The following is a 24,110-nucleotide window of genomic DNA, read 5'->3' on the forward strand; positions in this document are numbered from 1 at the left end:
TAACTGCTCGGCACACAAAGTCGACGCCGAGCTGAAAGCCACAAGGCTCGTCTTTTTGCCCGCCAACACGACTGCGGCCTTGCAGCCGATGGATCAGGGGGTGATCAGAAACATCAAATGTTTCTATAGGCGCCACATGATCGAGCGCATGACTTTGTGCACTGGAAACCAGAAGACCAGCACCATCACATTGCTCACAGCAATGCACATGTTGGTGCGTGCATGGGAGCAGGTCACGCCGTCCACAATTGCAAACTGCTTCCACCACTGTGGCTTTGCTGCCGGAAGTATGAAAGAAAGTGGCGACGACGGGAGTCCGGAGCCTCTGCCTGCGGCTGTGCGTGCTGTGCTGCAGGACGTCAGTTTTGATGATTACGTTGGAGTAGACAGCGATGCAGCAGTGTGCGGTGCCCTAAGTGATGAGGACATTGTCGCTGAAATTGTTGGGGAGCAGTCTGTCCCAGAAGAGGCAGAAGACGAGGACGACGACGAGGAGCAAGAGCCCGTGCGTCCATCCGCGGCAGAAGTTATGGGAGCGCTGAATGTCGCGCGCCTTTTCTTCAGCTTTGAAGAGGGGGAAGAAGACTCCCTGCGTCGCATTCGCATGCTAGAAGACCGAGTGAGTACGGTAGCCCTCAGAGAGAAGAAGCAGAAGATAACAGACTTTTTTGCTAAATAAATGTTTTTCGTGCCCTCCGGGCATCAAACGCCTTCATTTTTGCTCACTTTCATTAGTTCGAATTTTGGTTAATTCGAACTGGCCTGGCGGCCCCGTGGAATTTGAATTAACGAGCTTTTACTGTAGCGAACTATTTTCCGATTTTTTAACTGTTCGTTATAACGAGGTTTCACTACCATGACTTAAACATGCCCGTAAATGATCATGTGCACACCATGCACGCTGTGCAAGGCCCTTGCGCAGTGTACAGTGACAGACTCTGTGAACAGGCCTTCGCATGGTCTCAAGGGAGCGGCGCTCGGGGACATTGCGAGATGGATTCACGGTGCGTGGAAGATCCTCCTGCTCGCAATGGTTATGCATGCATTAAAGAAATGTGCAATTTGCAACCCTTTAGATGTACTAAAGATGACCTTTTGTGGTCGGTGGACAGCGAGAAAGAGCTGTCTTTCAACTCTGATGGCGAGCAGCCTGACGTCCACGTCTCGTCATTGTGTTTGTGTTGCCGATTTTGTTCCATTGCTCATGACATTTCTTGCGTGTGGCAGAATATGCGCCACATTATTTTCATAGTTTGCAGGCGTTAAAGTATTACTGCGCATTACAATTAGGGGTGCTTTAGAATCATGCAAATACGGTATAAGCATTCTAAGTGAGTGCATGTATGCTACATGAAAAAAAAAAAAAAAAGAAAAACCTTCAGGAGAGAGAAAATGCAAATAGAGCACTTTTCGTACTATGCATTAAACAAGCTAAAAGCAAGAGCATGAAATCGGCTCGTTACACTGCTTCATAACAGCACTGGTTTTAGTTTCCTTTTTTTCACCATATCCCACAAGTGGCTGCTATTTTATTATTTTGCTTTCCATTCCACTGTAAGTACTTTGAAGGCAGCCAGTAGTGCAGAGTACCTTCCATCTTGCTCCTTCTGCGGCATAGCTGCTACCCACTCCATGAGCAGGCACATCATGCACCTTTCCACAAGCTGCAAGTAATGCGTGCATCGGCGCCATGCTGAGCCATGTCAGATCTCTGAGAGTGCAAGCAATATGGTGGATTTTTTTTTTGCAGCAAAGAAGTTTCCCCCTTAAAAAACATTCTCCGGAAAACAGCTTCCCCGCAACGATGCGCAGAAATCACCTTCGCAGAGAAGCATGTTAACACTTTTTTTCTTTTGAAAGTGCCATGCGGACACCCCAAAAGCACTGTGGCTCGTGGTCTCTGTGACAGCTCATCCTCATCGAAGGAAACTCTAAATAGTTTGCCTTAAGTGGATCGTTTTCAAGCATTTTTTAAACCATTTTCAATGAAAAACTGACCAATGGTTTCACATTTCTTACAGCCAAGTTCATCTCGGTTTAGCATATCTTATTCCTGTTTTGCTGCAGTTCTTGGATCATACAGCAGACTGTAACTGAGTGCCCCATTCATGCAAAAAATGTCTGTACTTAGATGTAGCACCACTCAGCCCTCAATATCATGCATGCCTCACCTTGCCTACAGCAGAAAAGAACTCCTCCAAATCACGTGCACGAATGCGCTGTGAAAGCTGCATGCAAAACACTGTGCGCATGTCTCTCTCCTCAGGTGTGATGTCATCCAGGCCCCTGTAAAGAGATCACCAAAATTAGTAAACAAAGCTCAACAAATCTTTTTGCAGTATTTTCGAGAGCAGCCAAAGATAGTGTTTTTGAAAAAAAAAAAAATTATGGCTTTTTCATAGTCTGGAAGCAAACGAAAGATCAGTTATTTCAAATTCTGATGTCTAGACGAAAACCAACTTCAGGATCATAGCCTAGCATCAAAAATCCGCGCTGAAGAAACTATGCGCAGCAGCAACAGTTCAATCTCAAAATTGGCTCCCATTTTCAGAGAAATTCGAAGATTTGAATTACAGTTTGATTCCATTACTTCATCGCACTGCACCGCAAAGCACTTAACGAAACCAGGAAAACCCATTTCTCTTACTCGGGCTTAAACTCAAATGCAGACAACCACCGTGTAGGTGTTCATGAGATCACGCTACTGCTATGCAAATGGTTATAGGCAGTTTCTTCTGGCCCATTCGATAATTTGAAATTTCAGGTAACAGAAATTTTTTTTTCTAATCCTTTGAAGGTCAAGAGTTTACTGCACAGGCAACTTGTCTTCTGTGTCCCTTTCATGCAAAGCACAAGCTGTAAGCAAGGACACTGAAAATTGCAGTGATAGAACTGGTTACCAGCAGACAGCTCACTGGAGATGTGGTTGAAGTCTGACCATTTTAATTTTCTATTGTCTTCTGTTAGCATCTCAAGAGTAATGGAAATGTCTAGTCACTTTAATGAGGCAGCGCTGCTAAGGTTCCTTACATGGCAGAATTACTTTTGAAAAAGAATGAAGTTACATTATTAATTACAAAGGGTGTATAATATTGAAAATTTTGAATATGAACACGGAGAAAAGAAGTGCCTTTGAGCATTGAATATCTGATCAGTGAAGAAAAAAAAAAGGAAAAATTGAGAAATAGCAAACATTAGTTGTTTTGTTCATTTCAGAATGCACATGGCATTTCCAAACACAATAATCTAGAAGTGCACAGAAGTGTATACCCTACTGAAGAATCCAACACAAATTTATACCAGGTTCCGTATACTGATTTACTGTGCAGGAAGCATGAAATCGGGTGGAGCTGTCATATCGCATCTAAATATATTAAACTAGTTAATTTGGCCTTCGAGGGAACCAGAAAAAAATGTTTGTATTAACCGAAAGCTTGCATTATTGAATGGGCCTGGAACAGCCTCCAAAAACCATTTACCGCACAGTAATTCCATCTGAGGACGGTTGTCTGCATTTGAGATGAGAACGAAGTGAGAACAATGTTTTTTTTCCCCAGTTTTGTCCAATGTTTGGCCTTTTTATTAGGAAGGCCTCGACTACCCCTTTCACAGTAAATGTGGTCAAACATTGCGGTGAAGCGTGCAGTGCAGTAAAACTGTGATTTCGAAACTTTCAATATGTTCAGTCATTCTGAAATTTTTTTTTAAATTGTGTAAATGTAATTAAATTACATTCCCAATTACTGCTCCCAAACAGTAATGATTTTACATTATAATTATTTTCAGAGTAATGCAATTGCTCCTAATTATTTTTATGGTTTTATGCACATAAAACTAAAATATGAAGAGATAAAAGGAGCAACAACTGCTCTCCGTGTTGCATGAACTCTTTATATGGACTATCTGTTGGCCAATGATCAGTTACCGTACATTTGACAGAACTGCAAAAAAGTTTTATGGCGATAAAACATGAACTGATATGAGAGAAACAACATATGTTCGCAATCAGCAACTGCTGCTGATAGAACGTGCCATGCGCCCAGCATATCTACAAAGAAAAAACAACAGTGTCCACTGCTCTTGCTTTTGGAATGTTGCACTACAATAGTTCATGCAAAAAAAGCTAAAATTAACATGACACAGAAAAGGAAGGTGACAGGGGCGAGCAGCCTACGCCCATCACCACAATATGATTGCTCATGAGATTCCAGCACTGATAGGGGACGGCAGACAGCACCTGCAACAAGCAGACAGGTAGAGAGAAAACACGAACATGCATAAAAAAAGCAGCTGGCAGCGAGTGACATGTCGTCTGAGCATGGTGTCTACGGCAGCCTCAGACTCCTTTGACACCCCTTCTCTCCCTGCGCCCCGTAGCTACCGCATGTGCACCGTGGGTGCAAAATGTTTCACACCTTCTTTAAAAACTTAGGTGTAATGTGGGTTTACTGTAAAGATTTTCCAAGTGACTTTTACGGTATTTGTTATTTTGACTTCCACTCTGCATTTGTCCCTTCGAGACTTCACACGAAAACTGTATACATTGACAACCCTGATGTAATAAAAAACTGCAGACTTTTCTTAAATTCGACTAGGCTTAGCTAGAATCAAAAATAAGAATTCTATGCACTACATAAATGACACATGCACATCTAAAAGATCTGGTACAGAGCCTTTTAAAAAATGCTATTAAAATCCCATGCCTACTCAGAGACCTAAACCGTGCAACTTGTTTTTGGCAATCAAATTAACACGAAGACCACAAAGTAGAACAGGTTTTTTTGTAGAATTTTGTGTCTTAGGAGGCGTGCATATATATATATTTTTTTTATGGCAGTGTTTGCAGATGTCAGAAGGAATAAAATAATGGCATAGAATGTGATTATATATAGCTTGCATTCAATTCAGAAATAAGATTTGATATCAAAGCTCCCGGTGCCTTGACCTGTTTGTTGCCTAATCTGTTCAAGCAAGCTTACACTGTGGTTGTGGCAATGCACCTTCACACTTCTGTAAGGTTAGTTGCATGATACAGTAATATCTCGGTGATACGAATCCGGTTGATAAGGATTTCGGCACGATACGAATTCGCGAAATTCCCCGGCCAGAGTGCATTGTGCACAATGTGCAAAATTTTGGATGGTCCGAACACTCTCCCGCGCCACAACAGATAATACGAACGCGCGAACTGTGACCGCAACCTTGAGCACTACCCACCACCCGCAAATTGTTGACTCCGCGATCGCCAGCCGCGCTGTATGTACGCATCACGAGTAGTTGCGGTGACGCATGGTCTGCACCTCGCCAACGTTGCGATTTTGTCGGGCTCACGCCGTGAAAAGCTTTCAGCGGCGCGTGGCCGTCGCAAACCGGACATTGTTGGCTCCGCGACCGCAATCAGTTTGCGGCGCCGTGCGGCCAGCATGTCGCCATCTCCAGTCATGCCGTACTTCCACGAGAAGTACGCGGAGGCGGGCGAATCGCACATCGCCGGCATCGCAATCATTTTCCACACCGCGAAAGGTTTGCAGCAGCGTGCGACCATGAATAGCACAGTCAAATCTTGATATAACGAATCCCGCGGGACCGCAAAAAAAATCATTTGTTATTTTGAAACATCATTGTAATCAAAAATCTGAGATTATAAGCTAGTGATCAAACCTAGGTATGCAAATCGCGTACTTTGGCAGTGGGCACGTATGTAGACAAGCAAAACCTCCAATGAAAATGTTGTACTAACTGCAAAGCTGATTTATTTGAAGAAATCAATTATTTTCTTCTACCGCGTGCAGCAAACACGACCATGCACTACATTACACCACTACAGCACATACACCTTCCACTTTGCGGAACACCTCGTCGCATGCGTGATTGCACCAAGCAATGAAAGTGCGAACTTTATCCATGTGAAAAAAAAAAAAAAAGAGAAACATAAGAGTTCGATATGACCTTATCTTCAATGCTCCTTGAAGTTTGGAAATCTTGTTTCGGTCTTTCAAAATGATTGTGGCGGTCGATGGGGCAATGCTACTTGTCAGTAGAGGCCGAATCGCTTTTTCCCTGCGTCGATTTCTTGCAGTGAAAGCGGCTGCGTTCATATCTTCTTGGCACTTCGCTGACTAATATCATCGCTCTCGAATAAAACTTCGCAATAAGATATTCTGCGGCATAAAAAAAAAACTTCCAGCATGCTCGAACGCACAAACGACTGACCCGCGTACGACACACAAGAAAAAGATGCAGGCGGCTAGGCCTGCTGGCTACTGCGTAATAAACCATAGCTTCGTGATGGCACTAGAAGCTGGTACTAGATGTGCTGATGATGATAGCTACAGCCCACGGACCCTACATCGAGAAAGGGCGGTTTCTGTATCACGCCAGAGTTGCAAGCTGCGGTGCTGTTAATTTTAGCCGAATTCGTAATACTGATGTTCCAAAATTATAGAAGAAGAAACAAAATATGTTCGTTATTCTGAAATATACGCTATTTCGAATCTGAAATAGTTTTACATTGAAAACACAGCAAATCTGTTGGGGATTCTTGAAAAACTTTGTTATTTAAAAAATTCATTAATGTGGTGTTTGTAGTAACGAGATTTCAATGTAGTCGACGGCGCACGCGGCGGCGGGCGCACACATCGTAGACTTTGCAACCGCCAATCGCGCTATCGCATCGCGAGCAATCTGCGGCGCCGCACAGCTGGCATGTCGCTGTATCTTCTCATGCTGTACGCGTCGCGAGAAGTCCGTGGAGGCACGCGACCAGCGCGTTGCTGAAGTCGCGATCGCCTGTTGCGCTGTGTGCACCGCGAGTGGCAAGCTGTGATCACGCGACCGTAACAAACCTTCTCGGACGTAAACAGATCAGCGCGACTGCCTTTCCCATGCTTCTGCATATTTATTTTCGTCCGTTTTTATGATACGAATTTTTTCGCGACCCCGTGAGATTCGTATACTGTATTAATGCATCTCAAAACCAATATTACTGCAGCTGCATAAGTATAAAATGGTCGTTCATTTTTATTTTTTATTTTTGGGTTCAAAAAGCACCACCATCATATACCTAGAAATAAACTGTGACTATAGATTTTTTTTTTCTTTTACAATTTTCCCTCCGAAACACCCACAGCGAGCTCATGAACAGCAAGGGAAAGTCAGCTTCTCAAAGAACATGGGCCATACACACAGGGAGCAAAAATATTTGGAAGCAAGACATGCATACCCACAGAGAAGCTTTGCAGCATGGGCCATCATCTTCCAAGACATGCATACCCACAGAGAAGCTTTGCAGCATGGGCCATCATGAATGTACGAATGTGTGAGGCACCGACAAACATCGAGTAGTGCCTTTCACAGCGAAGCTGCAGATACGACGTGCTGCTTACATGTCAGCCCCATTTCACAATAAAATCTGCGCGTTTCACCGCAATACTTCATGAAGTGAACTGTGTGGTGAAGCATCCTCAAAACTGTTGTTTTGGGCTGTTTTGTGAAACGGCAACACTGCCACAGCGTTCCACTGAGAAACGGGGAGTGGAGGCACTAAAGATTTTGGAGCATTTTTCAATGCTGCCAACAGTGTGCGCGAAGTAAAGAACTTGGTGAACCAGTGAAAAACTCCATTCTCACTTGGGTTTCACCTAAAATGCAGACAATCATCATACAGGTCACACGCTCAATAAGTCGACCCTTCGGACAATTCCAGCATTTTTCCTCGTCCCCTGCAATCCAAACTAACGAAAGTTTAGTATTTATGGTATATTAAGCTAACTCAACATCAAGAGCGTGTTGAATACTGTATTCAAGAATAAACAAGTTTGTGAGTTTGTTTATTTTGTACACTGTAACTCAACATTTTCAATTTTTTACCGGCGCTGCGACAGGGCACGAGGAACAAGAACAGACGACAAGACAAGCACTCGGTGTCGTCGCTTCTTGTTCCCGTACGCTGTCGCAGCGCCGGTAAAATATTGAAGATGAACCAACTAGATCAAATCTCTGTGTTACTACAACTGAACATTTGTTGCGCACTAAGTCGAAAAGAAAAGAAGAAAAAGAGAACACAACAAATTACGGCAGAGAAGAAGCAAGTAAGGAGCCTTACCTTCGCCTAGGAGACATTGAACGCCGCCTCCGCTTGTCTCTGCTGGGGCTTCTGAAATGGATGAACTTTGGTTTGTATCCTCTGTATAAAAGCATTTGTGCAGTCAGCTACCTAGCATGCTTTACAATTTATGTGCATACACACAGTGCTAAGCATGGCGACTTTTGACACAAACAGCTCACAGTTTTTCTTCCACTGTTTTTTAGAAGTGGGAAAGCTAAGGTGGATTAACGAGATAGGGAAGATTATAAAAAAGAGCAAGTGAAATACAGCTATAAAAAAGTTCAACAATTCTCCATGTAGCGAATTCCTAGATGTTATGAACTTTCTTCATTCTCAGATACAGATCCCACTGAACAGTGTGTATCTGTGGTAATGTGGTTGCAGCAGTTAACACTGATACAACGGTCGCTACGCCAAACCTTGATGAACTAGTGCTGTGTGTTACCTAGTTTTTGACTGCTTGCGAATGCTGGTGTTGCACTGTACACATAAAGAGCAGTTTGTGGTAGTGGACAGACCACACATTGCCCCATTGCAGATGAGAAGTCTGCGGCAGCGCGTGGCCCGCATATCGCCTACGCTGCGCTGTACGCACTGAGAGTGGGGAGTTGTGGCTGTGTGGACCGTAAATAAATCTCCTCAGCTGTAAACAGATATGCTTGAATGCCCTTCCAAAGCTTCTGCATATTGATTTTTGTTCGTTTTGATGACAGTTTTTTTCTCGGCCCAATGAGATTCTTATCACTGAGATTCTACTGCAGCACGGTTCAAATTATCCAAAAATTTGAATTAATGACCTTTACTGTATTTTTAAGTGATGACAGTTATGCAAAACATTATTTAGAAATGAAGAAATTGTACTGGCCAGAAATTCGTTCATATTAAAGGTTCATTTGGTATCCATGGGCTAGGTATACAAAAAAAGAAAGTACAGTAAAACCTCGTTAATTCGGAAAATCGGATAATTCGGACAGCCCATCCGGTCCCGTCAATTGCATTTACTTTTCTATGGCGCAAAAGTCTCGTTAATTGGGACAAATTTGGCCGCCCTTCGGTTAATTTGGACAGGCAGCGGAGCTTGAATGTATGTGTAAAAGGCGGCCATGAGGGCGGCTGACGATGATGATGATAGTGAATGAGGGATAAGCCTGGCCACTATAGCACGGGTGGCGCTGGTGTTCAACCGAAATGTAACAGCACCATACTCATTGCTATAAACATCAAATGGGAAAAGGCACGATGGGATACTTTTTTGTTTTCTGCTGCTGGCCATACTTCGCCATTTGCCCTTTGTTTTCTTTGCGTGTGCATCGTAGAGCGCGCTTTGTCTCAGCTGTTGCGAGCGTGTCGTACGCAAGGTGTGCGCTTTTTTTTTCCGCGAGGTGTGTGCGTCCAGCTGGTGCTGAAGTGTGGACAGCAGTCCCCTGTTCTCATTTTTTCCCGTGGAACAAGCCCAATAGCGCTGCGTTCTTAGGCCCCCGCGATGGCTACCGCGGCCCCAGCAAAGCGGGCGAAGTACTGCAAAGCGAAGGTCTTGGGAGAAAAAGTCGAGATATTGAAAGCCGTAAAGGAAGGAATGCCTCGACAAGTCATCATGGCAAAGTTTAACGTGAAGAGGTCCACGCTGAGCTCATACATAAAAAATGAAGCTCAGATTTTCGAAGCCTACGACGGACAGAAGTTCAGCGACAAGCGAAAAAGACTCCGGACAGCAGCGCACCCAAAGCTAGAAGAGGCACTACTTCGGTGGATTTCTGACACGCGAAATGCACAGCTGCCCTTGAGTGGACCCCTCATCTGTGCACAAGCAGAAAGGTACGCACTAATGATGGACATTGAAGCCTTCAGTGCATCAGAAGGATGGTTTGACCGATTTAAGAAAAGGCATAATCTAGTCTTCCGTAGTGTCTGCGGCGAAAAAGGCGCTGTGGATGAAAGCGTCGAGAACGATTGGAGGACTCAGCTTCCGAGGCGCCTTGCTGCCTATGAGCCCTGCAATGTATTTAATGCAAACGAAACGGCACTTTTTTACAAGGAGCGGCTACCACTGCTGGTTATTGGGAAATCTCAAAAGCCGCGGTGCTTCAAGAATATAAAGCAGCTGCCGGTAGAATACCGAGCGAACAAAAAGGCTTGGATGACGTCGGAGATATTTCAAGCATGGCTACGACAACTTGACCGCGGCTTTTCAGTCCAAAAACGCAAGGTGCTGCTTGTCGTTGACAACTGCAGTGCACACAGCAATATGTCCGGGCTTGAAAACATTGAATTACTTTTCCTGCCACCCAACACCACTGCTTCCCTCCAACCGATGGATCAGGGAATTATTCAATACCTGAAGAGCCGGTACAGGAAGCAGGTGCTTCAACGTATGCTCTTATGCACGGAAGCTGGACGCAAGTATGACGTCACACTTCTAAGTGCACTACACATACTGGTGCATGTGTGGAGAGGCACACCACCTGCAGTGATCGCCAACTGCTTCCGACATAGTGGTTTCGGTGATAGCACCGACTCCATCGGTGTGGACGGCCTCGATGCCAATGAAGATGATGAAGACTATGAAAGCGTTCTGCCATCAAATCTTTGGCTGAGTGATTACGTCGCTATCGACAGTGACGTTGTCGTTGCTGGCCACCTCACCGACGGTGAAATCATCGCAGAAGCCTTAGGAAGCGAACAGCCCAGTTCCGAAGACGATGACGATGCATGCGATGAACTGCCGCATCACACTGTGACGGAGGCTGTTGACGCCGTGAGCGTTCTGGAGGACATTTGTGCAGGCTCTGCAGACAGCGTAACGTGCACTGCACCATTTGGCAGAGGTGCGTAAGATAATAGTTGCGATGCAAGTTTCTCGCACAAAGCAGACATCTATATCAGATTTTTTCAAAAAATAAAGGTATGTTGGTGTGGGACAGTTTGTTGCGTTTTTTTTGCCCCTCTCGATAATTCGACATTCGGTAAATTCGGACATTTTCTCCGGTCCCGCGAAATCCGAATTAACGGGGTTTTACTGTACCATAAAAGCCTGCATATAATACGAGGTTTTCTTACTAGTTTGTCATGTCAGATTTCTGCCTTGTATTATATGAGGATCCAAACAAATTGAAGCCGAAATTCGCAGTTCCAGTCTGGTTATTATTAGGCGCTAAAAGCATCAGGCTTGCAGCGAGAGGTGGCACTTTCTAGCGGTGGCGCCAGCTAACTTTTTCGACGGTTTCAGTTTCACCGTGCTGACCCCGCGATCCTCACGAGCACGGTACCCGCAATGCACACGCAACCGAAAGGAGGTTGACTGCACCTCGCACGATGTAGGAATGGCGAAAGGATCTTCTTCAGCCATGCTAGTCACACCCTGAGCCTAATAGTGGATGCTCCACCAGTACTCCCAAGAAGCATGCGTCAGTGATGCTTTCGAGAAATGCGGGATACCGAACGCGTTTAGAGGTACCGAAGAAGAGCTTCAATAGAATGATTTCTCGAGCAAGGGACTCTCGGCAGATGACACACGTACCAGACGACAATCGCAAAAACCTCAAATCTGAGAAAAATTCCTGGATGCAGACGCTGCACGCCTGCGCGCGTCGCTATAAGCGAACAGGCGCAAGTGCGGCACATGATGGCCGGCAGTTCGTGTGCTGCCGTCCCGCGTCCGAGCTAAAAACGGCCTACTCGTTTGAGAACAACCGGAGGACCACGTGGCTTCTGCGACTGCCGGGGTGAACGTGAACTGCTTTGCTCCTCATGGAGTGCATATATGCGCGTGTGGGCTGGCGGCACTACAGTCGACAACAGATTTTTCTGACACCCAATTTTTCTGACATGCTTGATTATTCAGACTTTTTCCCGGCCCCAGGTCACACCTTATAAAGTCAAATATATTACGCTGCACAAAATTTCGGACACTATAAGGAGGGCTATTTGACTGCCACACAATTTGAGCGGTGTCGCCGACATCTTTTTTGTTTACTTTTTCCTTCGATAGCCTCGAAACCAGTGCCGGCCTTGCGTGCCACTCCTCAGCCAAACTGACGCTGGATCGAGGCTATATTATTTGCCTAGCAGCTTCCGTTTCCAGGACAACGTCGCTGCTCGCCGCCGAAGTACTTTTTTTTTTTCTTTTAGCATGATCGCTTCGACTGCCTGTTCCTCTGTGTGTTTGCCGTGTGTTTCACGTTTGTTGCAGAGTGTAGCCAGTAGGCCTAGCCATGGTCGTGCTGATGCGAGAGCTGTACAATCGCTACCGTGGCTCGCATTTAATTGAATCGGATTCAGTTCTTCCAGAAGCTGTTTCCGAATTTTATAGGTTTTTTTTTTTTTTTTTTTTCGTGCAACGCGGCAGCAAAAAGACACTCAACGAAGTGTGATCCAGTGGTTGGTGGTGGTGGTGCGCCTCGACAATGGGAAAACCTACTCTGTCGATTTGCTTGGAGCACTTAGTACGCTCGCCGATGCGTGGAAGTCTGTAGCACCCACAACGCTGCGCAATTGCTTCCACCATGCGGGATTTGTGCTAAACGACGAGTCGGCTGCCTTGGACGAGGAGAGCGTCGTCGAGCAGCTGTCAGGCAGTGAGCAGCTCATTCACGACCTTCGCACTGCTGGTGTCGAAATTCCATTGGCCGTCTCGCTTTCAGAGTTCACAGACGTGGACCATGAGTTAGAACTGTGCGCCGGGTTCACAGATACAGAAATTATTCTCCAAGTGCTTTCGGAGTCTGAGAGCGACGGCGATGATGACAACTGCAGCAGCGCAGCCAAGCAGTTAACGCTGAGCTGATGCAAGCGGTCACAACCCTCTAGTGCAATTGAATACATTTGCATCTTTTCCTGGCTCACATTATACTCAGATGAATCCCCACCCCGTTGTTGCTATTCTGAAATTATACCTCGTATTATAAGTGGGTTCGAATTTTACGCGGGTTTTTACGATACATTTATCATGAAAGCATTCACTTTGTCATGACATCCACCTGCTGGCAATGACACATTTGCGCTCAAACAGCAGTTTTGGTCGTAAAGCTAGTATAACCGTGTGTAAAAGCTGCACCCCTTATTTCCCAAAGCAAATATTAAAAAAAAAAAAAAAAAAAAAACATGTAAGGGCCACATCCAAACTTTTCATAACCTACGCGGGTATATCATTCAAGATGTACGTGCGCAGGAGCTTCCAGATGCCGCCCATGGATGGCCACCGAAGTCGAGGGTCATCATCATCATCCTATTCCTTCTGCTGCGAGCTTCCGCAATCCATATCGGCATCGGTATCGCCAGCCCTCGCCGACCGGCTTTGTTTTGCCGACTATCAAAGGCACTAGCGTGGTTGGCGTAGTCTCATGCCATAGTTGCGGCTCTTGTATGCTCTTTGCTTTTTTTTCGAGAATTGCTGTCGAGCGCTGCCATTCCAGTACAACGGGCAAGCATGCGGCGGGCAGAAAATTTGACTTGCACGAGAAGTGTGTCCAAAAGATGGTGCAACCCTTGCAAGATGGTGCAACGGGCGACCCTTGCGAGCTCTGCATCTTCAGAGTCACTGCTACTTGTATCGTCGATAAAATCCGTCGCAGTCAGCGCGGAGTCGTCAGATTTACGACGTTTCGAAGCGCGCGTCGTCGATGCCCGTGCTGCCATTCTCGCGCGTGACTCCGACGCGGCCGTGTGTTCGGAGCGCGTTCAAAAATAGCCGCCTCGAGGTAAACAAATTAAACAACAACGAAACCGAAGCTTCATTTATCCGCCTACGAGCTAGATGGCGCATCGTGCCCGCGAGCGACGCGGAAAATTCAAAATTCGCGCGCGACGTCATCGTTAGTGCGTCCGGAGTGCGGCCGCCGGGGTTCCGGGCCAATTTTCGTCGTCAACGGGGTCGTAACTGATATCTGATGCTAATTAGCAGCATCTTCAGAGTCACTACTACTTCGGAAATCAATAAAATTGATCGTAGACCGCGCGGAGTCGTCAAATTTGCGACGTTTCGAAGCGCGCGCCGCTCTCGCGTGCGGGTGGCGCCTCTCTCGCGTGCGACTCCGACGCCCGTTCGGAGCGCGTCCAAAAATAGCCGCCTCGCGTGAAAAATATAAACAGCATCGAAATCGAATCTTCAGTTATCCGACTACACGCTAGATAGCGCATCATGCCCGTGAAAGACGCAGAAAATTTCAAAATTCGCGCGTGAAGTCATCGTTAGTGCGTCCGGAGTGCGGCCGCCGGTGTTCCGGGCCACTTTTCGTCGTCATCGGAATCGGAACTGAAATCAGATGCTAACTGGCAGCATCTTCAGAGTCACTACTACTTCGGTAATTGATAAAATCGATCGTAGACCACGCAGTCGTCAAATTTGCGACTGCGCGGATGGCGCGATTCTCGCGTGCAAATCCGACGCTGCCGCATGTTCGGAGCACGTTCAAAAATAGCCGCCTCGCGTGAAAAATATAAACAGCATCAAAATCGAAACTTCAGTTATCCGACTATATTCTAGATGGCATAGCATGTCCGTGAGCGGCGCGGAAAGGTTCAAAATCGGCTCGCGAATTCATAGTTAGCGGGCTAACGATGCTCAATGGTCGCGGTAGGGAAAGAGTTAAAATGATCCGCACAGGCATGGTCGTTATTTCGGGCGGCCTCACCTGCATGCGGCAACCCCTGGACATCAGCATCAATCGGCGTTTTAAGGGGGGACACAGCTCTTTGAGACGGAAAAATTGTGAAAAAATCATTTTTTTTTTTAACTGACATTTTCAGAATCTGTAGCTATTATTCCGTTAATTCACCAGGTTTTATATCTCGCGGTGCATAAAGATTACTATCGAGTGCGCGTGCTGCGGTATGTTGCGTCGGCGTGGAGCTCGCCCCGTGTGAACGGAAAAGAGAAGTGCAACCCGTTCGTTGTGAACGTCCTTGCTGCGCGCGCGATGCAAGCCACCGGGAATCGACAAACGGCACTCAATGACGTTTTTGCGACCATGAACATTTCGCACCGTGGCCTCCACAACAAAACAAGAAGCATGAAGCACATGGCAGAGAAAGACCACCGCCGAGCAGTGGCATCTGCAAACAAGGGCAAGACCACTGCGGACATGCAGCATGCTTTCAAAAAACACCATTTGGGTGGCCATAGTCAGTCTGACTACATCCCTGGTGCCTTCTAGTCACTTACATTGCAAAATATTGCAATATTTTCTCTACATTTTTTATTAAAAGAGAGCCAATCTCTTCTTTCTCGTTTTCTCAAAACACCGATTCTTGACTTCTTGCTTATTTGCAGAAGCGATATCTCTGCCTGCATGGAGGTAGAACCATAGTTTTTGTTGTGGCATGTAGCTAAAAGTGCAAAGCACACAATCTTAGGAGCAGATTTTGCAAGTTACGTTTAAAAAATTTTTAAATTTTGCTCTAGGTCAGACAGTAGGGCACCCACATTTGAATGGTGGACTTTGAAATGCTATAACATCGCTAATATTTGTTTTATCAAAAAAGTGCTCCTAACATTGTATACATTATGCTTTCTAGTACCTAGCAAAGTGTCAATATGAATTTTTTTTAGTGTGGTTAGTTTTTCATTGTTTCTGCAAATTGTGAACAGTTAATTTCATCTATCTTTTGAACTAATTCTGGCCAATTGGAAAAATAGTTACATATTTGAAATCAGTGCAAGAAACTGAATTAGACTACCTAGTTTTAAAATTAAAAATAGCTTTAAGAGCCATGTCCCCCCTTAAGGTTAAATTTCGAAGGCAGTACTCAGAATGGATGGCAAACGGCCATCACGACGAGACGCCAACCGGGCAGCTCAAGAGGACACCGCTTGCGACTGCGATTGGCTGGATTTTGTCTGTATAGAACTCTGTGTCTACGGATATTGTATCCTTTAGTTTCAAGGTGACTGGGATTTGAATCAGTTTAGATAGGACTGAAGACTACGACCTGTGGAGTGAACGTGCACCAGAGCGCAGCACCAGCTTGGAGTCTGAAGACTCTGCTAGTGACGATTGAATGGTGAATAAATGTCGCACAATCGCTGATTGGTCTGTTTGTATTTAAAGGAATATTTTTTTTTTCATATGTCACGTGTATAGGCAGCACCCCGAAAATTGGCCCTTGAATCTGGGAAAATAAGTGCAACCTTTAGACGCATTTGTACGGTATTAGTGCGGCGAATGCAAGGCACACACATACACGCCACCGGCTTGCTGTGTGGACTCTGTTTCAAGGTGAACAAAGAATCTGCTCACATAGATGTGCTTTCATTTCACTATTTTCAACTGCAACCACTCTCTCTCTCTCTCCCCCTAAATTTCTTCAAAAAATCTACTCACATAGCTGTGCTTTCATGTCACTATCTTTAACTGCAACCACTCTCTCTCTCTCTCTAAATGTCTTCAAAAAATCTACTCGCATAACTGTGCTTTCATTTCACTGTTTTTAACTGCAACCGCTATCTCCCTAAATGCCTTAACACTGCAAGCCCAAATTCACTTATGCACTGGTGTGTAGACCACGCAACAAGGAGAAGAAAAAATGTTTTTACTCGACTAAGCCAAAGTTAATTCTACCAGACTGCCAGCTTTCACTGAGATGTTTTCTACAGCAGTGCTACATTGCCATCTTTAAAGCAATTTGCCATGGGTACTAGCTTTGTTCCTGGTGCTCAACTCCTCCGAGGTGATATGTTTGGGGAAAAACAAAAGGGTCTCCCTGGCTCTACCTCGTGCATACCAAAAACAGATTTGCAATGGTGCTCTTCACACAAGCCACCCTTTCGCCGTTAAAATTCACCAATCAGGAATGTTGTTCATCATGAATGTTGTAGCAGAAAAGGAGTGCATGGACAATGTAGATGTATAAGGCAGAAGCTGACCTGCTTCGAGGAGGCCTTGGAGGCAAGGGCGGTCCACGTCGACGCCCAGGGCTGCGCGAATGCCGTCTTCTTCGCTCCCGGGATCGTGATCTGGAACGATGCTTGTCCCTGCCACGACTTCTACTCCGGTGACGTCCATGCCCCCGACTCCGGCTACGGCTCCGACTGCGCCTCTTCTTGCTGCTACTGCTGCCACCAGTGAGCACATCAAGGTTCATGTATTGTCAACAAATCATAAACAGCAAACTCTCAGTAGTTACTCGAATAAATTTGTATAAAGTAAAAATTCGTGCTGGCCTTTTTTTAGGCACCTTCGAAGTTCCTATTGTCTTGAAAATAATCAGCTCAAGAAATACAGGCCGACCGAGAAGACGACAAACAAAGGGTTCAATTCACTAACGCTCTTCCAAAACCCTCGATCCACACTCAGTGAGTAGCCCAAAAGTTGCGACCCATTCTATTTATCACCCAAAGAAGGTTTACGTCAAGCAAATGTCAAAGCTGTGAAGCACTTCTGGTTTACCGAAACTTTAGGCATGATGTGCAAAACGGCGTCATCCAGCTTGCGCGGGTTAGGCGTAGAACTGCGATTCAAGTTTGCACATAGCGGCTAAAACGAATCGGAACAGGTTAATACACACAACCCCTTACAGGCACTTTTAGGCATGATGTGCAAATAGGCGTCACTCAAGCTTGCGCGTGTTAGGCACAGAACTGCGTTTCAAGTTCGCACATAGCGGCTGAAACGGATCGCAACATGATAATACAAACAACGCCTTACAGGCACTTTTAGGCATGATGTTCAAATAGGCGTCACACTACATCGAAAATTGACTCTAAATATACACGCCCCAAGCACCGCCTATAGGAGCGCCACTGAAAGTTATCTATCGGCAACGGCAGAGAGCACGGACAGGGCACTATCTCCGGCTGCCCCATTGCTGCCAGAAGTGCGACATAAGTTCAGGGGTGTAATTTCTGTTCAACTTGCTCGTGCCAATGTGCGTAGAAGATTCGTTACCACTTATTTGGACTTGCGCTTAGCACGACACAACTTTGCAAAATAAGCACTTTCAAAATGTAATGAAAAAGTGTCTGCGTAGCAAGTCCAGAAATATTAATGGGGATCAGGCAAAAAAAATTTAATAAAGATATTGGAATAAAGAATTGACAGGCCCATGTGATGTGATATAATGTGGGTTTTAAACAATTTCTCTGGTTTAGTTTGTGGGGTTTAACGTCCCAAAGCGACTCAGGCTATGAGAGACGCCATAGTGGAGGACTCCGGAAATTCCTACCACCTGGGGTTCTTTACGTGCGCTGACATCGCACAGCACACGGGCGACCCGGCAGACGCGGTTTTTTTCGCCCCGGCAGACGCGGTTTTTGACCACCGCAATTTTCACAGCTGAACTCGAACTGGTTTCCTTCCTTGGCTTAAGAATCGCCAATTTTTTTTTTCCTTTTTTTCTTTTTTTTCTCGCCCCGGCAGACGCGGTAACCGGTCTAAACGCGATGCAGTGTTGGAAAAGGCGCGGAAAATGCGTCTATCTGCTATCGATGTCGGCCTGTCGGAAAAAGCGCCCATATACGTTAACAAGCATCTCTGTCCACAACTGAAAAAGCTACTAGGAATGACAGTGGAAACCAGTTCGAGTTCAGCTGTGAAAATTGCGGTGGTCAAAAACCGCGTCTGCCGGGGCGAGAAAAAAAGAAAAAAAGGAAAAAAAAATTGGCGACTCTTAAGCCAAGGAAGGAAACCAGTTCGTGTTCAGCTGTGAAAATTGTGGTGGTCAAAAACCGCGTCTGCCGGGGGCTCAACAGGTTCCTATAAATAACTGTTTTGCTGTGAAATTATAAGTGGCATGCCTGGTTACTTTTGTGCTAGTCCCAGTTTATTGTGGCACAACACCACCACTTTATGCATCATGTATTTCTGATACTATCCTAGGGCAACAGTGCAGGGGTCTTATTAATTTCTAAACATTGTTATCTGTTTCTAAAGTAGGCTTGAATCCATCGGATGATAGCACACCCATGCATTCCATCTTAACCAGAGGTTTGCCATGTGTCACCTCATCATCAAATGCCTTGCTGACAACAAGTCTGGGTTTGCCAGACATATCAAGCACATGTGCGAATTCGCGCACAGATAAAATAGCCTGTCTAACTGTGGATAGCCCCTGCCTAAACCTGAAACGATTATCAGATAAAAGATTATGATCATTCAGGAACTTTCGCAGATAACCGGCAACAATATGCTCGTAACATTTTACATCAACTGCACATTATGGAAACAGGCCGATAATTTGAAGCTGACAATCGATCACCTTTTCTACATACGGGAACCACAAGTGGTATTTTCCAATCAGAAGTAATTTCTCCACCTGCTAATGACAGCTTAATGATGTCTGTGAGAAAACCTGTTATTTGTTTAGCATATTACCTCGAAAATACATTCAGAAGACAATCGGGTCCAACAGATTTTTTTAGTGTAGAGTTTCAAGACCATTGCCAGGACATCCTCAAAAATTATTTCGCCATCCTCTGGTGCAGCCGCTGCTTTTGTTTCATATTCACCTCATTCTGAAAACACCCTATAACAAAACTGATTAAAATTCTCAGCTATTTCAGCAGCATCCGTGATAATTGTGTTGCTTTTATTGTAAGTTCACCTTTTGGTTTACTCAAGTGCCTCCGAAATTTCTGACGATCTGTCTTTAAAAACCCTGCTGAAGTGTGAGAAAAATAAATCTTGGCGCAACTCAATTTTGATAATAGGTCTTTTTTGGCTTCATTAAGCACTGGCATGGACATCCTTCCTACGACATCTCTTAAGCCTACACTTAGTGTGTACAATTGACAAGTAATTAAATATTTTTCCGATTGACAAGAAATTAAATATTTTTCCGAAACGAAATTTTTGAAGCAATGCCTAAGCACATTATTGAACCATTGCCAGGAGCTTGAATATCAACACATATGATCCCAAGATTTTCATCGATAAGTCAACAATGGCAACATCGTCACCTCGGGTATATTCCTTAACTGTAGACACATGCAGGTGTTTTTCTGATGGCCACTGTGATGTCTGTGCAAGTCATGTAACCCATATAGAGGGGTTTCAATGATACCATGCTGCTAGGCAGCACTAGCATTGTGTGGGTTAGCACGTCATTTTTGCAGTCATTCGCATGCCCGAAACCCACGCCTGCAGTCAAGTTCGCCATATTGAATACAAGCATTGTTGGAAGTGCACAGTAAGATCACTGAACACTGTTGTGCCCGCGACTACATCGGACAGCTCAGAGCTGTTGTAGTCGTATGGGTCTATGTCACCGTACAGCCGAACCTTTTCAAGATATAGACGTATCTCTGCTCCACGAAGATCTTACGTATATCGACTGAGCCGCATATTTGTGCCGAGAGCAAAACACAAAGCGTATCACAGTCACGCTAGCACACATGTGCATCGTTTGCTACGAAGACCATTGCCATGGGGAAGGGGCGGGGGGGGACAAGTAGCCGCCAGCACCTCTTGCGGATGTCAAGTGAAACCCCCTATATCCCAGACATGCATCAATACCATGTTTGTCCATAGAAGTGACTGTGACTGAAAACCACAACTATGCTTCAAGAGCTGAAGCCTTCTCAAGACAAATACGACAAACCAAAGGATTCTATAGAAAAAATTAGCCTCCAACAAATAAATTAAGCTCACAGAAATAATATGTCTAAAGCACACTGAAACAATGATTTTAAACCTGCACGTGGCCAGTCTTCCATTGACATGGTGCTTACAAAGGGGGACAGCCAGTTCCCTTTACGAACAAAATGTATCATACCTAATAAAATCGTTTGCTTGTTTTTTTTTGTTTTTTTTGCTTGCCTTCACACGTGATGCATTAAGTACATGGCCGCAACCTTTTTTCCAAAACGTGGACAAGTTTTTGTTTTCTAAAACCAGTCTTTTTATTTTACATGGTAAGTGCTTTACTTTCAAAAACAATGAAATTGCCATGTTATATTAGTGCATAATTATAAGTTCATTCCATAGCACAGATATTTGTGCAACTACTCACTCCTGGCATCCATAGCATGTTTTTTTTATAGAAGTGACTGGCAAGGGGTAAAATTGAACAGCTACTGTGACCATTTACCACCGTGCAAGGGTACGGAATAGAATAACACGCATTTACTGCGAATTGTTATGACAACAAAGCCAGTTAAGAAGAAATCAATAAGAATTTAATAGGGACAGAGCTCCATTCTACAGTTCATTTACTGGCTTACTGATAATTGGCTGACAGGCTTTATTTTTACAATGTGCACAACAGACAAAGAGTTGGCTGGCACACAATAAGGCACTGATAAAAAGCACCGTCAAAATGGACTCACTGCCTGCTCTCCTTGTCTGAAAATCCCTTTGCTCCTTCCTGCGAAGAACCTGCTTGTTGAAGGCTCCCTGCACCATTCACCTCCTCCTGTTGAGATTTTTTGAACGCGGAGAGGATCAAAAAAGCAGCACCAAGACACCCGCCGTATCCGCCAGGCCACAGGTAGATTCGTCAGGGCCGATGATGTGTATGGTGTTCAACAGCGAAGGGGAAGGGATAAGGGCAAAAAAGGGGGGAAGAGCACAAAATGAGCAAGAACTATGTTATAAGGGGGCAAAGAAAAGGAGCTCCCCACCACCAGTCTAAAGCTGAGGGACTCCAACAGAACACTGCGAGGCCTGTCTTCCTTCTTTCCTCCACAGGCCACAAGTAAGCAAGCCCTTCCCTAATGACATGGTGAGAAAGCGGGCAAGGGCAAGAGTGGCTAAGAGGCAAGGTCAGCAAGGAGCACTACAAGCCAAAATTCCCGACTGTAACCAAGTTGCAGCGTCACCACTCAGCTCAGCCCTGCATCAGATGTTCAAGAATGAAACACAATGCAGTACCAGCTCCAAAAAGAGAAAAAAAAAAAAAAAAATACAAAAACTGCAATTTCAATGTTACCTGATACTTAATCCTGGGGTACCTGCAAAGAGAATGGGGTCACACCCATTCGTGCCATCCATGCTTCGTCCATACACATTCATTCCAAACACAGAATCTTCAGCGGTGTTTAATACTACACATAAGCATTTGCTACCCATCTTGAAGAAAACAAATGTAGCTGCCTACAATGGCACAATGAATCAGCTTGGCTTCACTTTCGTTTCTGCAAATAATCTCACACTTCTGAAGAAAGGTTAACGCTCATACAAGTAACAGCCACAGTACAGCACAAAAAATACAGTGCCACCAGTACTTTCACCACGCCGAGGGTAACTAAAACCGCATTTATTTCAAAATGGGGTCTTGTAACCAAAACAAAATTTTACAGACATCCTTAGTCAAATACTTGAATTTGATGCTGTCAACACACGTTATGAAGTTCATACTTGTGCCCTTCTGGCTGCATAGAGTTGACCAATGTAGTAGCATACTTTCGGGCACCGCTGCATCACTGGACTTGTAACGGCAGATGCCCACACGATGACCAAAGAACTTGTAGCACAAGCCTAACTTGCAAGCACGTCACACACAGGCACACTTTTCATCAATACACATCCAAGCACACTTACACAGGAGAGAAAAAAACATCTTCCTGGATTGACCTAGAGTGAAAAAGAAGTATCTCCGTAGGAGAAAAAGTCGCGAGTGTCTTTGTTCACATATGCTTTCGTTTTGTTTTGCGAGAAATCAGCCTCCAAGGAAAATGGCTTCGCTGAAGAGTTTCAAACGTGGGGGAGGGGCGGCAGCCATCTTTTCCCAGCCATCCCTGAGACAAGAGGAATGGTACACCATTTCAGAAGCGAGACCCTCACTGAAGTCGGCTGTGCAATTGGCGTTCCACAAGCCTCACACTGCCTGAGAACAAGGAAATAATCCTTGCATCAAACTATGACAAAATGTAGCATAGCAGAAGTTCAGGAAGAATACAGACAAGGCTCGTGCTTTCCCACTCAAGGAACGCACAGTTCATTAATACTGCTGACATTATTATTACTGCCTACTTCATATAATGTTAACTGAATTCACGCAACAAAAACATGCTAAGCACTCTTATTCTAAAAGAGCTATAAAATACTCTTACAGCAAAGCATAATAAAAAGAAAAAGAACAGGTCAAGTAGTGATGCCCTTCAGAGGTTACTACCTTCTTGCAGTGTCCCAATGGTAGCTAGGGAAGAAGTGCTGGTGTCTAGTGTGGGGGGTCTATAAGACACAAAGTGGATACATTATGTAGAGGCGATGCCCCAGCACCGATTTCAAAAAGCAAGCATATTAAGAATAATTACCTCTCACAAAAAAATCTGCAAGCTAGACAATAATGACAACAAATATCATTATCAACTACCTTTAGACTTCACATGTGTTAAAGAGGCCCTGAAACACCTTGTGAATGCCAATGCCCATAAAATAAATGTCTTTTTCACAGTAAGGGACCAATCTTGCTCCAAAACTTTGTTACAACCCTCCTCCTCAAACGGTACCCTGGGAAGGTAACTTCGTTCATTATTACAAACAGGTGCCAGCACACACAGAGCAGCACAGAAAATTGGTTAGCCAAGTGCAGCAAGTTGACAGCCTAACTAGCAGTGATCAGATAGCAAACGTGCAAAAAAAAGGAAGTAGCAGTGCAAGCATCTGGAGGTGCTCATACAGCTTCAAGGCCGTAATAATAGCAGGAAGGGAAGACACTGAGATCTGCTCAGGGAAATTTCTTCATTCACTACAATAATGTACCTTTTATAGTTCGCTTAATACCTTTCACACCAGGCATCTTACACAAGTTGTTGCAATTATGATAAAAGGTGTTTTGGGGCCCCTTTAAAACAGAAAAACTGCAGCTCTCAACAACAATGCTATAAACCTTCATGCTGTTATACTGGATGAGTAGCACACATACTATCTATACAAATAACAAAACCTATAAGCCGGCAGCAATAATTTCAGCATTCAAGCATATGGTAGCTTTTCTGAACACATCACAGAATAAGAAAGAAAAGAGGAGGTCACCTTTCGATAAGGTGCTTCCAGCAAGGCCTCCACGTCAAGGTCATCTGCCATGATAACTCCTGGAGAACAGAGGGAAAAAAAAAAAAAAAAAAAAA

The 24,110-nt window shown here is 44.8% G+C and overlaps 1 protein-coding gene across 3 annotated transcripts in view; it reads right to left on the reverse strand.

Moving 5' to 3' along the window:
* The window catches only part of Caper (RNA-binding protein 39-like protein Caper), a 70,681-nt gene that overhangs the window by 42,155 nt on the left and 4,416 nt on the right, over positions 1 to 24,110 (reverse strand). Inside the window, exons 2-6 of one of the 3 annotated variants that reach the window (XM_084589912.1) lie at positions 24,016 to 24,074; positions 21,366 to 21,451; positions 16,968 to 17,153; positions 8,105 to 8,155; positions 2,172 to 2,286 (exon numbers count right to left, since the gene is read on the reverse strand). In XM_084589912.1, the coding sequence (XP_084446038.1) occupies positions 2,172 to 2,286; positions 8,105 to 8,155; positions 16,968 to 17,153; positions 21,366 to 21,451; positions 24,016 to 24,066 (489 nt within the window). In that variant the 5' untranslated portion in view covers positions 24,067 to 24,074. Of the gene's footprint in view, positions 1 to 2,171; positions 2,287 to 8,104; positions 8,156 to 16,967; positions 17,157 to 21,365; positions 21,452 to 24,015; positions 24,075 to 24,110 lie in introns of all 3 variants that reach the window. The other 2 variants (XM_084589911.1, XM_084589913.1) reach the window with 2 other exon arrangements.

This window comes from Amblyomma maculatum, chromosome 1, assembly GCF_055883805.1.
Source record: "Amblyomma maculatum isolate TAMU_Amacu chromosome 1, ASM5588380v1, whole genome shotgun sequence".
In the NCBI taxonomy this organism is placed as follows: domain Eukaryota; kingdom Metazoa; phylum Arthropoda; class Arachnida; order Ixodida; family Ixodidae; genus Amblyomma; species Amblyomma maculatum.